The sequence below is a fragment of the Salarias fasciatus genome, chromosome 22 (assembly GCF_902148845.1).
Source record: "Salarias fasciatus chromosome 22, fSalaFa1.1, whole genome shotgun sequence".
In the NCBI taxonomy this organism is placed as follows: Eukaryota; Metazoa; Chordata; class Actinopteri; order Blenniiformes; family Blenniidae; genus Salarias; species Salarias fasciatus.
The window spans coordinates 5,462,696-5,479,187 of record NC_043765.1 but is presented as its reverse complement, the minus strand read 5'-3'; the positions used below and the strand labels follow the sequence as shown (position 1 = coordinate 5,479,187).

General features: G+C 47.2%; 1 protein-coding gene across 1 annotated transcript; it reads left to right on the top strand.

The window, feature by feature from the left end:
- The first annotated feature begins 809 nt into the window (after nucleotides 1-809).
- Nucleotides 810-15,607, top strand: LOC115409738 (uncharacterized). Its single transcript, XM_030121013.1, has 10 exons — nucleotides 810-926; nucleotides 5,759-5,815; nucleotides 6,137-6,151; nucleotides 6,238-6,513; nucleotides 7,402-7,489; nucleotides 7,729-7,955; nucleotides 8,608-8,895; nucleotides 8,997-9,175; nucleotides 13,150-13,242; nucleotides 15,170-15,607. Exons 2-10 carry the CDS (start codon nucleotides 5,770-5,772, stop codon nucleotides 15,605-15,607), a joined length of 1,650 nt encoding a protein of 549 aa, XP_029976873.1. The 5' UTR covers nucleotides 810-926; nucleotides 5,759-5,769.
- The last annotated feature ends 885 nt before the right edge of the window (nucleotides 15,608-16,492 follow it).

The window sequence follows — 16,492 nt, the reverse complement described above, 5'->3', positions numbered from 1 at the left end:
AGCATCAACTCCACTCTCAGACAAGTTCAGAGCAGGAAATCAGCACCCTGGACAGCTCCGAGGCAGGAAAACACTTCAGGAGGTCGTTTGTATGAAGAGGATTCAGATGTGTGGGGTTTAAATCAGGAGAACTGGGCAGTATGAGGAAGTGCAGCACATCAGTGGCACTTTCTATTCAGCCGAAATGTTCTGATCGGTGTGCATTCAGTGTGGCGTTCGCTTTCCAGTGTAACCAGTGCAGAGGTGTACTGGTTCCATCCTCAGCACACCCACAGTGGTTTTCACTCCCCAGCACCATGAAACGACACCATGCATTATGCATTTCCAGCAGGTTTATGGAAGTAGGTCACGACTGTCCAACGAAACACATGGGATAAAAAAAAAAAAAAAAAAAAAAAAAAAATCTCCTTTTTCGATTTACTTCAAGTTAAAGGAACTTGAACATTTAATTAAAGCTACGGCGTGATGGGCTTCAGTTGTAAAAAAAAATAAAAGTCAGCCTTCCCAAAACCCCTTAAAGAAAACCAGTGCTGCACAACGGAGGAAAACAAACAAACCCGCAGACAGAAAGAATACTAAAATGTCTTTCATTCACTGCACACACTCATCAAGACGGCGGAGGATTTCCTCCTCGAACGCTGCGGTGTGTGAGCAGATAATTGACGGGAGAGACGGCGGCCTGAGGTTAAACTGCAGCGCGGCTCCTCGTGGCTCCGAGCCAGGCTGCACGCTTTCTGCCGAAGCTTTCCGGAAAGAGCCGAAGTGGAACGCTCCGCGAGCCGACATCCGCCGAAAGTCTTCAGCTGCTCCCATTGAAGTGTGTGGCGGTCGGGTTGGACGAGATTAATGAAATAATAAAAAGAAAAAAAAAAGGACTCCTGAGCCCCTCCCCGTCCTCTGATTGTCGGATTCAAGGCTTGGCTAAGGTAATTACTACCCTCCGTTTATCATTATTTATTCCAGCACTTGCTCTTTTTTTTTCCTTCTCCAGTATTTGATTGAAACAGGGAGGTAGTGGGTTAAATTCTGCAGTTTTCTTTGCTGTTATGACTATTTGCTTGTGTTGAGCGGTCCGTCCGGAGGATCCAGGGCGTGTAGCAGCCAGCAGCTCTCACACACACGCATTCACACCACAAACACACTAACCATGCGTTACTGGCTTCAGCAGACTCTGCGCACTTTATGGATTTCCCTGAAATAAGGATATCACGCCTCACAGTGTGCGTTCTGGGATCCAGGCAAGGAAAATACAAGACGTTGCTGTTGATGCTTTGATGCACCGAACATCCCGAGGCTCATCACGTTCAATTCACTCTCAATCCCGCCTCTGTCCGGAAAATATGCACGTAAACACGTTTCTGTGGAGGATGATTGCATGAATGTTGCAGAGGCTGAGGTTCAGGGTTTTGGGAAATACCCGCCTGAATCTGAGGGGGTATTTTCTGCTCTCCCCCAGTGGAAATGTTATGCAATGCACCACGGCACACATCTCTGCCTCTCACCAAGGGTTTGTCATAATGAAGAGGCTGAGAGAGGATCTCTGATGAAGGAGGCTCACGTTAGTGAGCTGTGTGTGTGTGGTGTGTGTGTGTGTGTGTGTGTGTGTGTGTGTGTGTGTGTGTGTGGTGGGGTGATCTACATGGCTTCTGTGATGAATGTGTTTCAATTCATCCGCAGGTTTCGTCAGTCATTGTGGCAGCATCACTGGGATCAAGTCTGCTAATCCAACTATGAGAGAGAGAGAGAGAGAGAGAGAGAGAGAGAATATGCATTCTTCCTGGACATTAAGCTGAATTCTATTACAGACTGATATTGGAGTGGCCGACTGCAGTGATAAATCCTATTACAGCCTCCACTGTGTTCTTCATTCATGGCCTCTGTCTCCCTCTCACTTCCTCCTCCTTCCACCTGGACACCCGGTAGAGGGACAGGACCCCCATTCATGCTGGCGGAGACACACCCAGAGCTGCACCAGCAGCTGCTCCGGGCTTCATGGGAGGAGGAGGAGGAGGAGGAGGAGAAGTGGGGGAAGTCAAAAGAGAACAGTGCAGGGGACAGGCAGGTACAGAGGGGCCCGGTTTGTAATTGACTGCAGTAGTTTTGGATTTAATTCTGCTGCTTTCAACTGTTTTCACTCCAAACTTAAAGAGGTATCTGGGAAGTCTGATAATAATGTGAACACTCTAATGCTCTGAAACAAAGCCAGTCAAATCGGCTCCATTGGCTAAAGGAGCCCGGCCGTCTCTGGGTGGTGTGTTGTTTTAGCGGCAGTGCGTTGGGGAGGAGTCAGAGGAGAGAACAAAGATGGCAGAACGAAGCTGCAGATGGGAAACAGACAGGAAAGCAGAGTGATGAGAGAGCTGATCCTGAAACACGGAGGGGATGGAGACGTGACGTTACTGCCGTCCCAGCTGGCGTGGGAGGGCTGCTGGTGGGGTGGGGTGGGGTGGGGTGGGGTTCGGGGGGCTCCTCAGTCAGGAAGGCGGTCCGGCCCACTAGATGAAGCGGAAAAACCGAAGCCTCTGGTTTCTCAGCAAGAGCTACGAACACCTCTGTGAATCCTCTGCCTGGTGCTGTTTGATTGATCTGATTAGTAATAACTGCAGGCAGCGGAGCAGCGGCCCCATCCAGAAAGACGCTTCTGTCCTCTCGGCTCAAAGACGGCGATTCCGTCTGAAGCGTCGCTGACGTCTTGATCTCAGATGCGTGGATCACCAGACCTTCAGAGCTCCTCCTTTCCTTCTCCTGCTGGGCCTCGTTGGAGGCCGCTTCTTTCAACCATACAGTCACGACTCTGCCTGCACTTTGCTCAATGCATTTTTCATGTGTCGGGCTTTAAAGCGAACATGGACGTGTTTCTTTATGTAATCAGCATCGACCTCTCATTTTCCCCTCAGACTTATATAGCCCATGAATCAAGCCCGTGATTTATGTCTTTTCACCCCCCTACAGCAGCGCTCACACATGCAATAAGCTAATGGCCCTGTCGGACATCAACGCGAGGCGATTCAAAGTGCTTTACAGGCCAGGGATTAGAAAATACACCGTGATTACCGTGTTCCACTCGTGAACAATTTTCCTGCCCACATGAGTGCTGGAGCGCCGCTTCTGAACTGGCTGTGACGTCCAGAAGCGGAGTGGTCGGGCTTTCTTCTTCTCTTTCGCTTTAAAAAGCACTCTAATCCCTCATCTGAAGGAGCCGGCAGAAAGTCAGTGGTTTCATATTGTTCTCTATTTTCAGAGCGAGGAGTTGCGGTGATTCACCGTTTCATAATGCTCTGCTGGATACTGACCAGAAAATCACCGGCTGGGTTCAGTGTGCTGCTGGACTCTGAGCTGCTCTCCTCCATCGGTTTTGATAACTTTCTGATGGTGAAATGTAGAATTCAGCCCAGCTATAAATCTCAAAATCTGAAGTAATCAGCAGGGCTGAATGGCATAGAAGCGTGTACTCTCCCTATTATCGGTTTATAGTTGCAAATAAAACAGCTGAAAAGATTTTTTGCAGCCAGAAACATCATCAACCTGATTGCTGCTGTTCAGAGTGCTGAGGGAGTAACTTCTTGTCCAGGACTCTGCCTAATTGTAGCTGGAGAGGTAAACACAGTGGGGTGGCGCAGAAAACAGCCACATCATTATGACCGAAGTCCTTAATAACTCTGACCCATCAAGGTTTGACGTCCGCTTGACTTCTGCAGGTTCCAGCTGCAAAGTCCTTCAAGGAGCAACATGCGTGAACAGTTTAGCTCAATAACATCCGCCTCATGCTGGTAATATCACACCACAGCTACGCTTTTAGAGTTCAACCCACTTTTCTGCTTTTAACTCCTCGTCATGTTGTCACATTCGCATGTCTCCATTAACACATGGAAGTGTCGCCCGTCTCTGTAATTAGTCTTCCTCCTCACCTGGGGTGTCAGATTAATGGCCCGTGGCCAGATCCAGCCTGCAGGAAGACACTGCGGGGCGTAGAAATGACAATCTAGGGAAAAAAAAAAAAAAAAACGGAGGCTTTTAAATAGAAGTGACAGCTTTGTCTGAGTGACTGAGTCGGGACTGCAGTGGTGATGAGACCAGAGAGGAGTGATGAGTGGAGCAGCAGTGAGAGAAGCTGTGAGGGTGAATCTGTAAAAGCAGACCTGCTGAACCTTCAAGGCCCTTTTTTTTTTTTTTTTAAAACTTTTCATCGTATTTCCCCCCAGGAGGCATTATTAAACATGGTGTGATCGTGACAAAAGGTGCCTCCTCAGACAGCTGAGTAATGCTCCTGTCATCCACCATTACCCATGTACCTTCTGTAGCGGCGGCGGCCATGTTGGGGTCACGGGTGGCCGCACCACGTGCCAGCTCTCGCTGCGTGAACAGAAGCCCAGGCTCATCCGTCACGGCGCTAACAGAGATCCACAGACACGCCCCGACCCTTCATATGGGAATATTTTCGGATTGTGCCGTGAACCCTGGAAAAAACACAGAGATCATGATCACGGGTTTATACTGTCACATGTCAGTGTTAGGCATTATACTACAGGTGACCTCTTCTAGTAAAATATAAAAACGTGCTGAGTTTAAATCTTTGAGAGGATTTTTCTCTTTTTAAAAGAAACCCTGGCAAAACAAAACAAAACGATCAATATGAGCTGAGATCTTCTGTGCCACTGTGCTCCAGATTAATGTTCCTCCTGTGGACTGATCATTTCTGCAGCCTTCAGGCTGCATCTTGGAACGAAGTGCCTCTCGCTGCGCGGCGTCCAGATAATGCTGTTTTGCTCCACGGTGATGGGTTTCGTCTCAGTCTGTGTGGTTCTTGGTGTCGGTGTTGCTCTGGCCCCACCGTCAGTCATGTTTTTATGATGAATGGCAGTTAATGTCTTCTTAAGTGAAGCAACCCCACAGGCTGGACTGAATGCTATATACAGATATTAAACAACCTCTCTTTCACCTCTGTGATTTATTCTATCTCAATATTGGAAGTAGATGTGCCGCTGTGATAAAACGCACTGGGGAAAATGCCAAAACAAGCAGTCAGTTGTGGATTTATTTATTTGTCTTGACATATTAACTCCAGTCTTCTTTGCACAAACAGTCTTTAAAACTGGAAAAATCAGCAGTTTTCCTGTTTTCTTTTCACAGCGGTTTGTTCATGCCTTTCCCACTTCCTTCCATCTAATTAGCCCTCCTAATAAGTGTGCCGCCACTGCTCCGTGCGATCCGGCGCCGCGGCGGTAAAAGGTCAGAGTGTCTCTGAGCCAGCTGGCTGCTGTCCATCGTGCCGTCCCTCGGGGACGCTCATGAACTCTTGTGTGTAAATCTCTCCTCCAGCCTCGCCGCCGTTCCCCTCATCCCTCCGTCCCTCCCCTGCTTCCTGGGAGTTTGCGGTGTCGTGAGAGGAAAGCCGATGAAGCTGCCTCTCTGCATAATGTCCTCTCCGCCGTCGCCACGCTTCGTGTGGAAAACTGGCCTGAACAGTGTTTACTTTGTACCCCCCCCTCCTCCCCGAGGTGCTTCTGATGCTAATTTGTGAAAAGCTATCTAGTGTGGCGTGCAGCGACTTCTCAGAGTTGGCGCCCAGATCGAGTCTGTCATCTTTAAAAAGGTGTTCCGAAAATAAAGCACCTGATTCAGTCCAGCAACGATTCTCCGCTCGGCCAAGGAAGCAGGCAGACAGAGCGATACATCTTGTTTGAAAGTTTATTTTTGAGGCCTCGTCATGCTATAAAAAGCCGTCTTCTCATTTGCCGCGTGTATTTCTTTGTTGCAGGGATAACGAGGATGGAAATAATCGGCTCCGTGGGGCTGTGCGTCCTGTTCTGCAGCGGTAAGCACAAACAGCCGGCAGCCGCTGGGGACGGGGTTCACACACTCAAACACACGTCCTGCAAACCCACATTAGTTTGAATTCCAGTGAAAACTACACCAAAGCTCCTAAATCACGTTGTGATCTCCTTCATTTCCTCGTATTTTGTGTCCGACTGCATCCTTTCTAATGTTCTCTGTATTTTTAGTCGTCATTACAGGCAACATTTACATTTCAAATGCTTTGAACAGCAGCTTATTTGTTTAAAGGTCTTTGTACAAGTCAGCAGAAACATGAAACAAATGTGTTGAAATAAACTTCTCTCTGTCTTTTCTTCTTCAGTGGTGTCTGTGGAAGGTAAAGAAATTCAAGTCTTTTTGATATTTTCACATTTCGATGCGGTAAGAGCGTGATCTAGAAACGGCGGTGTGAACTGTCTCCAGCAGTGAAGGAGGAGCACCGGAGGGCCTTCTTCGGGGAGGACGTCCACATCGTGGTCCCTCCCGGGGAGGCGGGCGAGGTGGTGTTCAGACCCGGGAGCGACGAGTCCGCCCAGGAGTTCGTCATGAAGGCGGGCCGAGTGGTGAGCTCCCAGGCCTACCTCAACTCCCTGGGCCACCTGGTGCTGGAGGACGTGCAGGAGAGGAACCAGGGCGTGTACGTGGTGAGGAACGCCAACACCTCCCAGGTGATGAAGCGCCTCATCCTCACCGTCAGGGGTAAGGAACGCGCCGCCGCGTGAGGAAGACTGCTTCAGACTGACGATAAGAAGTTGTGAAACACGCTGAAATAGATCCTGCTGATTTTAAAGTTTGACAGATCGTCTTCTGCTTCAAACATTTGTACTCTGTAAGCCTCTGCTCATGTTTTACATAACTCTCTTTCAGATCAATACAAAAAACATCAACACTTCCCAGACAAACGCTTTGAGATGTCATGTTAAAAGATGAATATGTGCACTCAACATCCTGATTTCACACTTCTTCCCTTAAAGGAATAAAACTATCCCATTACGCGCAGGATGTTTTCCAGCAGGCTGGAAGGACGAACTAATGGTTCCTCGTGCAGCTGCGAACAGGGAATGTGCCATTTAGAGAAGGGAAACATGTAACGGCAGCTTTATTTTAGAAAAAAAGAGACAAACACGAGAATCGATCAGCAGGAGGAATTGAGTTTCACTTTGCTTTGATGAGGCCGTCTGCTCCTAATGATCTGAAAAAAAAGGTTCAGACGGATCCCATTTCACTAAAGAGGAGTTTCATTATGTGAGTCTGTGAGTTCAGGCACAAATAAAAGAACTTTCATGATATTTCTTAACTTTCACCACGACTGCTGCCTCTAACTTTTCCAGTGTAAAGCTGCCAGTATTGGGAGAAGTTTGCTCATAAAAACACATTTTCAGGACAGGAGGTTAATACAGCAGGACTGCCAAAGTCTTTTGGAGAAATCCAAACTCTGTTTTGTGTTTTGACTGTAAAAACAGTTGTTCTGCAGTATAACTTAGAGCTAATGTTGGCTCACTTCCCCTCCTCCTCCTGTTCCACTTCCTCCTCCTCCTCCTCTTCCTCCTCCTCCTCCTCCTCCTCCTCCCTCCTGACGGCGGTCAGACTGCATTCTGGAGCAGGTGGTGAAGTACGGAGAGACGTTCTACATCCACCTGGGGAACATTGAAGGCCCCATCGTTCTGGAGTTCAGGTACTGATCCGTAAAGGACTTGGTGTTATAAGAGCCAGCGCTGCTCTGCACATCAGCTTTAACCATACCCACAATGCATTTCTTCCTATGTGTTCCTTCTACTGCATTCAGAAATGTCCTGCTCATTGGATATTTCAGATTTCCAGGACATTTTCTGTCAGACTTGTCAATATGTGCTCATCCTTGTGTTCATGTCGATTGTGAAGAGGTTTGGATCTGACTCCTGTCTCGTTCTGAAGGCCCAGCCTGGTCCAGCCCAATCAGACGGTGGCGGTGGAGCCGAGCACCAAGCCGCCCCCCATGGTGCTGTACAACAGGACGGTGGTGGACGACGACTACGTGAAGAGGCTGAGCGTGTCGGACCACCGGGTGGCGCTGCACTCAGTCCGGATGGGGGACGAGGGCAGCTTCACCGTGCTGGACCGGGAGGGCAAGATCAGGATGAGGGACTGCCTCAATGTCCGAGGTAGCTGCAGCCGTCACACCAACATTTAGACTCGATACTGATCCAGCAAAGCATCAGTCAACGATCCGCCATCCTGCACAGGAGCAGCAGGTTCCGCAAAAAGCACCGAACAGTTAGACCTGTGCCTTCTAACGTTTAGGGAAGGTCACATTAACTCCACCTGTAAAGGTTATGGTGTGGTTTGGGTTAATCCTGAAATTTCACTAGAAAGCCCAAAATCCCTTTTTGAGTGACGCATATAGAAATACACTTTATGCCCACTAGATGTCACTGTGTAGCAGCACAATTCATCTTCTGATGAAAAATACAGGCCATAACCATAGCTTGGCTCAACTATAAATCATAAAGATTTATTTAGAAGGTTGTTTTAGTTTGTATACGGAGCTGTAATGTGTCCTTTATTTGTGACTTTTGTGGAAAACATTTAAGTAAATCCTCAAGAAGTGTAGAAATACCTAGATGATCTACTCAAACTTTCAGCCATGGTTTGAAAGAAAGAGAAAAATTCCAGTTTACTGCTCGGAGACCCTTCTGTGCAGAAGTTGCATGTTCTCCCTGTGCATGAGTGTGTTCTCTTGGAATGTTGAAGAAACAGATTAACTTTTCATCCTTTATAGGAAGACTTTCTGTGTTTTTTTTTTCCCCTCCTCAGAGCACCAGATGTTCCTGCGCCTCTCCTACGGACAGAACCTGAGGATGAAGCTCCACCTGCACCACTCCCTCCTCAACGTCGTCTACAGGCCGCGCTCGGACCACCACGACCGGCCCGTGCTGCAGCGGGGGGTCCTGGTGGCCCCGCTGGACCCCCAGCTGGAGGGCCGGCTCACCGTGGAGGGCTCCCAGCTCAGCATGAAGCGGCTCCAGCAGGCCGACTCCGGCCTCTTCAGGATCACCGACCTGGAGGGCTTTCTGGTGGCCGAGGTGCACGTACAGGTGGAGGGTGAGGACACGCACACACACACACACACACCAGTGGATTTAAGCTGTACACAGTCATTCCAGTTGACAGTTGGCTGATTCCGTCCCTCCTCCTCGTCTCAGCCTACAAGCTCCCCGCCCTGACCGTGTCCATCCTGGCCCTGCTGGGCCTCGTGGCCTTCATGCTGCTGGTGTGTCTGCTGTCCTGCCTCTACAAGGTGCACCAGAGGAAGGAGAAGAACAAGAAGCTGATGCTGCTCGCCCAGCAGGCCGGGAAGGGAGACGGAGAGGCGTTCAGACAGGTACATGAAGCCGATCTTTACTGCATGCAGTCTCTCTGAACTGCTCTGGGATACTTTCCCTCAAACAGGGACTTTAAACTAGACCTTTGGTTCAAACATGATTTTTCTACTCAAATAAACCTGAACTTGAGGAAAATGAACAGAAAGAAAACTTCTTCAGTCTCAGTAACATTAGAGAAATCAAACTGAAGGCTCAAACTTCATTATGTTCAGTTTTTACACAGTAAACCTTTCAGTAAAGCTGCGCTTTTTTTTTCTAGTCTTTTCTTTTCTTAAAATTCAAAAGCTTTTTTCTGTCTGGTTCCAGTGCTGTTTAACCACATGATGGTTGACTTTGCAGCTCTGATGGATCTCCAGGTTTTAGCTCATGAACTCCTTTTAAATACAACACATTTCTTTTAAAAAGGGCCCAGCTGGGACTCCAAACCCGCCCCAGAACACATTCTGTGTATGAGAAGGTCCTACCGAGGAGACCATCAGAAACCAGAGCGTCTCCAGGTTTGAGTCCCTGGACTGTCAGGCAGTCGGACTCATTAAGGTGGAAGGATCTCCGGGATTTCCACACTTACTGTCCTTGTAAACAAGGACTTGAAGTCAGAACATTACAGATTATCTACTCACCTCTTCAAACCTGAAGGATCAGATTGATGGAAGCTGTGGCTCCAGGGTTGCACGTTGAAATCCTTCAGGAACTAAAAGACTGCAGCACATTTCTTTAGTCCACATTCTCGCGACGTTCCTCCGCAGCTGGAGCCTGAAACATGATGGGGTCAGTGTTGGTGTCTTGTTGGGGTTCAGGAGGGGTCATTGTGTCTGACTCTGTCTGCATGTGCGTTACTTTCCCCTCTCACTTTAAGGAGCCTCTCACGGAGCCTCTTCTGGGTGAGACTACTGTCTTCTGGCATTTCTTCTCCTCTTTATTTATGGTGTTCAGAGAAATATGCTGCTTTTGGGCCAAATAAGTTCTGCGATCAGCTTGTCAGAAGCATCAGGAGCGCTGGCGGTTTTCTGTCGGGGTGTGTCCAGAGGTTCGGAGGTGTTGAATCTACCCTGGACCCGCAGGAGAAACCGGCATCAGTCCTAATGAAGCTGCACGAGCTGCTCCGAGACCTCATCTGACCCAAAGCAGATGAATTTTTTTGGGTGGATGGTGCACAGCGACCTGGAATAAAGTCTGCCCGGTCCTTACAGACTTCAGGACTGTAAAGGATGGAATCGCTTCAGAAAACGTCTCCAGACATGAAGAAGAGAAGCGTTTTGTTCCAGCTTCAGTCGCAAATGTGTTTCATGGTGAGGACGGTCAGGACGGTCTGTCAGGATGCCTCGTCCAGCTTTGCTCCGGGTCACCGTGCGCCTCATTCCACCCAGCCTTAAGAAGATATAGCTTTCATAAAGCAAGCTTGGAGCTCTGAGACTTGCTTTAAGAAACTCCTGTAGAGGCTGCAGAGATTCTGCGCTCAGTGCCGACTTTAGGACGTGTCCGTTACTCCTCTGCTTCTCGATCAGAACGGTCCTCATAAACTCTCTGAGGCTGATCCAAGCTTCGTTAATGTTTCCGTTTTATTGTGCTGAGTTAGTGTATGTGTGTGTGTGTGTTTGTGTGTACTGTCAGTGTGTTGTTTTATGTGTGTGTGTTTTAGTACTCTATCAAGGCCAGCAGCGATAAGCCTCAGTTAAACTTTGTTGTCTCTTCAACTGTATTGTCTGTGAGTGTGTGTGTGTTGTCAGTCTTATATTTCGTCTGTGTGTGTGTGTGTGTGTGTGTGTGATGTGTCATGTGTGTGTTTGGCCTCCGTAGATGCTAAGCGGTTGATTTCTGTGACCGTATTTGAGAGAAGTTGCTTCCAGATTTACTGCTGAGGATCATCTTTCATGAAAAATCCAACACTTCAGCGTCACCGTTCACGATATTCTTTCTTTTAATTCACATTGAAAAGGATGTTTTTCGCCCTTGAACACTGCTACTTTCACAGTTTCACATTACAGCCTAATTCAAAGCTTGTGTTACTTCTGTCTTGAATTTTTAATGTATATTTCTCATCAGAAAGCAGGAGTAAGAAGTCAGCTTCTCCAGCCTCACATAGTATCCAGTCATCTCTCGGCCAGACGAAGCGCCTCTAAGTTGTTAATATTACATGGCTGAGTGCATGTACATGCACGGAAGAACGATTAATGCTTTTGGCTAATTTGCGCTAAAGAGTTAGGATAAATCCCCATTATGACTCTTTGCTTCAGTAGCATTTCATATTTCCAGCCTGTGTTTGCTTCACTGTGTCGCTTCTATCGAGCAAGTATCTTTTCCCTTCAAGTTTTCATTAAGAAGTCCAGTTGTCTGCATGCAATCCACTTTCATGCAGTTTGATGAAAGTTACTCTGAAACGTGAGGCAGATATTGATCATCCAGAAGAAATCTGATTTCAGAACAAAAATACAGAAAATCCAATGTTCATGACAGCTGATCGTCACAGGGTGTGTGTGTGTGTGTGTGTGTGTGTGTGTGTGTGTGTGTGTGTGTGTGTGTGTGTGTGTGTGTGTGTGTGTGTGTGTGTGTGTGTGTGTGTGTGTGTGTGTGTGTGTGTGTGTGTGTGTGTGTGTGTGGGTGTGTGTGTGTGTGGGTGTCATTGTCCTTTCTGGACTCCACCCAAGAGATCCACCCATCTCCATGTCTCAGTCCCTCACTGCTCTTCTCATCCTGTTTCCCTCCATCTTGCTGCTGACCTCCCATCATGCTTCATCCTTCTTCCTCAGCCGACTCGTCTCTCTTCAGCTGTCACTTTCCACGCTCTCTTCCTCCCACATCATTGCTTCCATTCTCATCTATTTTCCATTTTCTGTTTTCTTTCTTTCTCCTCTCTCACAGGTTAAAGACTCTTAATAATAATATTCTTATTCCATGACTTTTCTATTTCCAAATCTGAAAGTTTACCATGAGTCACAATTTTCTTCATCAGTCTAGAAGACTGGATTTCTTTAACATGTATTTTTTTAATTAGTATAGCCTCTGTTTTTTACTGCAGTCATAAAAACAAAGCAAAGTTTCATTCCTCGACTAAAACACAGTAAAGTTGAACGTCCATCCTTCCATCCACCTGTACAGTGACTGTTTGAAGACGATAGCACCATCTCTCCTCCTGAGATGCTTAAACTCCTCCACCTGGGGAAGGAATATAAACGTTGTACGAAAAGATCAAGTTAGGAACCAATACTCATGTCTGCATTATCTGGAAACTTCTGATTGTGTTTCTCCTGAGAAAGAAATGAAATAATAATCCTATTGGAGAATTCCTCCGAGCAGTTGGAGCCAACAGAATGAGTCACGGATATGAACAGATGATCAGGAGCAAATGAGATTGTTTCTCACTCTCTGCACGGGGGCCTTTGTTCTTAGAGCAATAATCAGCGTTGTGGACGATGCTGGACACACAATCCGACACCCTGTCCTCTCATTTCTTGGCTGAGTTGACGTTTCTTTAAAGCACCTGTCGCATTTCTCCTCCTCCAGCTCTTTCAACGCATCCATCTCCCTCTCTTCTCTGCTGCACTTCTTTGAAAACTTTCCAGACAGCGCCCCCTTGCCCCCATTCATCTCCTGCCTTCCCTCACGCTGTCTTCACCGCGGTTGAAAGAAAAAGAGACTTTAGAAGCGGCGCAGCCCCCGAGGCTCTGCTTCCTCCCAGCTTCACGCCCACCGCCAAGACAAATAAAGCCTGCCCGCCGTCCCACCCAGCGCTCTCTTTAATACCTGTGTTTAGGACATTTCTGTGCACTTAAATGTGCCCTGTTTGTGTATGTGTGTGTGTGCGTGTGTGTGTGTGTGCGTAATTGAATTGTCCTCTCTAGTAGACTCTATGGATTTTCGATGGCTCGCTGTGTGTTAAAGATGAGCTGCTGGGATGTTACAATGTTGGTGCCAAACTTTGACAAATCTCTGGGTGTGTGTGTGTGTGTGTGTGTGTGCGTGCGTGTGTGTGCAGGTTGTCCATGAGGCTTACACCAGGTTCACAGAGGAATCTCTGATGCAGTCTGTGTGTGATCAACCCTCGGAGAGCACGGAGGTCACCATCAAGGTCAGTCGTGCGTTCAGCCCTCCGTCTATAATCCCTGCAGGGATTCAGGTCTGCACTCTTTTCAAAAACACACAGAAACATGTGGAGTCTGCATGTTCTCCCTGTGTTTGTGTGGTGGTTTCATTCAGCAGTCCCAAAACATGCACTGGAGGAAAATGTGAGTGGAACCCCAATCCAGGGATAAATACGCAGGTTTAATTACTTGTTCAGAGATATACAGTGAAAATATTCCTTCACTCTGGTTTCTTCACAGTGAGCACAATATGTAGCGTTAAAAAACCAAATCAAAGTGACATTTTTGTTGAACAGGATGCCTTAAAATTTTCATTTCAGTGACTCAAATCAAATCGATCAAACTACGATGCGCAACATTAAAGAGCTGTTTAGATCCACACTCCATATAATACTGCTGTTTTCGTTAAAAAAAATAAATAAATAAAGTAAAACTAGCAGGAGGTACTCGTGCATTACAGAGAAACCAGGCAGTAACCGCCCAGTGAACCCAAAGCTGCTTCTAGTGAGCTGGTTTTTTTTCAGCTCAGACTGAAAGCAGGCAAAGAAAGCAAATATTGGGAACCTCAAACAGAAGACAGAAGGATTGTTCTGTTGACTCTGTTTTGTAAGCAACTGTTTATTTTTTACCTTTCCGAACAAAAACTGCAGATTGAACTTGAGATCAAACAACGAAATCAGCGTCAAACCTCCAGAGGCGGCGAGTAACAGAGTTTATGTACTTTACATGTTTTTTGAAGTGAAATGATCAAATCGGCCGAAGCAAACAGAAAGGTTGTCTTCTCTGGAGTGTATCCATCTCAAGAAGACAGTATGAAAGTAAAGGATCATTCATAGTCAAGTGCACAAACCAAGACACAGGATGAAATAGAGGCTCTGAAATTCTTTTTATGTGAAGCGCAAATAATCAAACATCTCAATGTGAAATGTAACTCTTGCTGCTGATTGAACAAACCAATCATTCACAATCTGCACCTTAAAGAGGCTCTGCGTGAAATAATTGTAGAGTTTGATCTTTTTTTAATAGATATTCTGACAAGACATCACAAAACTGGAGGGTTTGCTCTCTTTTTCATTAATACTAGAGGTCAAATTGGTTTATGTCAAACAAAAAAATCAAAATAACACTGTTTTATTCGTATCAGTTAGCCCTGATTTTAAGACAAACCCCCCCCTTTGTTGTTCCATATAAGAACAGAGACTGAATATTACACCCCAAATATAAGATGCAGAAGCTTTTTCAGCCTCATTTCCAGAGAAAATATATGAAATAAATACGCCATATTGAGACCAACACAGTAAATTCAGATTTTATGCCAGGCTCTTAAGGTTTGTTCCTCCTATTTAGAAATGAAAATACTGTCTCCATACTGAGGTGGTGGGCAGCTGCAGCCTCATGTCCGTGTTCTCTGTTCCTGGAGAAATCTATACGACACACTGAACTCTATTCGTGTTATTTATTCATATTCTTTATTCATGCGCTGCACATTTCGGCTGTGCTCGTGTTAACCAGGGAAATAAGTGAGGCCGGCTGTGCTCTATCAGCACGGACATAAAATCATGCACATACATTATTCACTCTGCTTTTACTCTGACCTCAATTTTTTTTTTTTTTTTTTTTTTTTTTTTTTTTTTTTACTCCTTCTTTTCGCTGCCTTCCTCCACATCACACCAGCTCTCTCCTGCACGTCCTCCCCTCTGCTGGGGATCCCCTCCGTTGGGGGGATCCAGTACTGGAGGATCCATATTGATCACTCTCTTCTTTCATGTTGCTTGAGAAGACGGCCCTCCTCCCCCACCTCCTTTTTTTAACTGTTTCTGGTCCTTTGGTGCTTTGTGGTTTTCTGCTTTCTTTCCTCTTGTCTGTATCTTCTTCACGGCTTTGTGTAATCGTCTTCCTCCTCTTCCTCTGCAGGGCCTGGAAGTGTCCAAACCGGGCCGCTACCAGGCTCTGACCTCCGAAAACTTCTTGGAGATGAGCGACTCTGGAGTGGAGTTCAACAGCTCGGCCCACCCGCTGGACAGCGACACCGACGCCGCCATGACGTTCGCCTCCCACAAGCCCCTCCTGAACGCCGTCTCCCCCACGGCCGTCACGGCGGGGGGCCACTCCGACAGCCTGGAGGCCACGGTGGTCCCCGACGGCGAGCTGAGCGCCACCCGAACCCCGGACTCGGTCCTGAGCGCCAGCCCCGCCTCCAACCCCCGCTCGCTCGCTCCGGCCACCCCCGACGGCGCCGCCTCGCCGGGGATGGCCTCCAGGGGCACCGTGGAGTCGGATTCAGCCAAGACAGACGGAGGGGCCGACGGCGGAGAGGGCGGGCAGGAAGAGGAATCCGCCCAGAGCACCTGAGACGACCAAGCAGGGTGTTTTTTTTTTAAGCCCATGATTCCATAAACATCCACAACCATTTGGCAGGAACCTTTCCATTACAGACATCACCAAGTCTCCTTTCACCGCATTCGTAAACAAAACATCAACGCTTCGACCGGGATGTCAGTGTAGCCTCGAAAATAACCTGAAGGCCATCGCACAAAAAAATGATGCACAACACAGATTTTTTTAATGCACTATGCACTGAAGAATGAAATGCAAAACAAGTATCCCAGACTATCCAAAAGAACAACAAAGCAGCTCTGAGCAAATGGAAATGCATGCATTGAAATTACACATTAAAGTAAATATAGTTGTGATCTACAGGAAAATGCTGACTTTAGAGTAGACTGCATGAAAGCTTCGGAGGGCCTGAGAGACGCAGGCTTCAAAAGAAGTTCTAACAGAATGAAAGGGTGAAACACGCTCAGCACTTTCAGGAAAACTCATAAATGGGATCAAATGTTGTTGTTGTTGTTGTTGTTTTTTTTTTTTTCACATCTGTCAAGAGCTTGTCAAAGACAATTCCAGGAGTTTGACAGTTTGAGCGGTTCGAGTTGATTTGCTCTGAGGACCGAGACATTATTTTCCGAGACAAAGGCGACTAACATCAACGGCGAAGAGTTTCTCTCTTTCTGAGGCAAATCTCAACGCGTTGCCTCTGACAGCGCTTTTGTCTGCTCGCACGGCATCAGACGAACACGGCGATGATTGCATTTCTGCCCTCCCACACACACACACACACACACACACACACACACACACGACTACAAGCATGTCAGGAAGCATCTGGACTTCTCAGAAAAAAAGTGCTTGCTTCAGCATTGCGTCACGAGAAAACGACTCCCGTTACTATTATTTCTT

What these genes read in the sequence shown, in the direction of transcription:
- LOC115409738 (XM_030121013.1), top strand. Translation starts at nt 5,770, where the DNA reads ATGGAAATAATCGGCTCCGTGGGGCTGTGCGTCCTGTTCTGCAGCG. An exon ending in CCTCATCCTCACCGTCAGGG is followed by an intron (nt 6,514 to 7,401) that starts GTAAGGAACGCG and finishes GACGGCGGTCAG; the next exon opens with ACTGCATTCTGGAGCAGGTG. An exon ending in GGACTGCCTCAATGTCCGAG is followed by an intron (nt 7,956 to 8,607) that starts GTAGCTGCAGCC and finishes TCCCCTCCTCAG; the next exon opens with AGCACCAGATGTTCCTGCGC.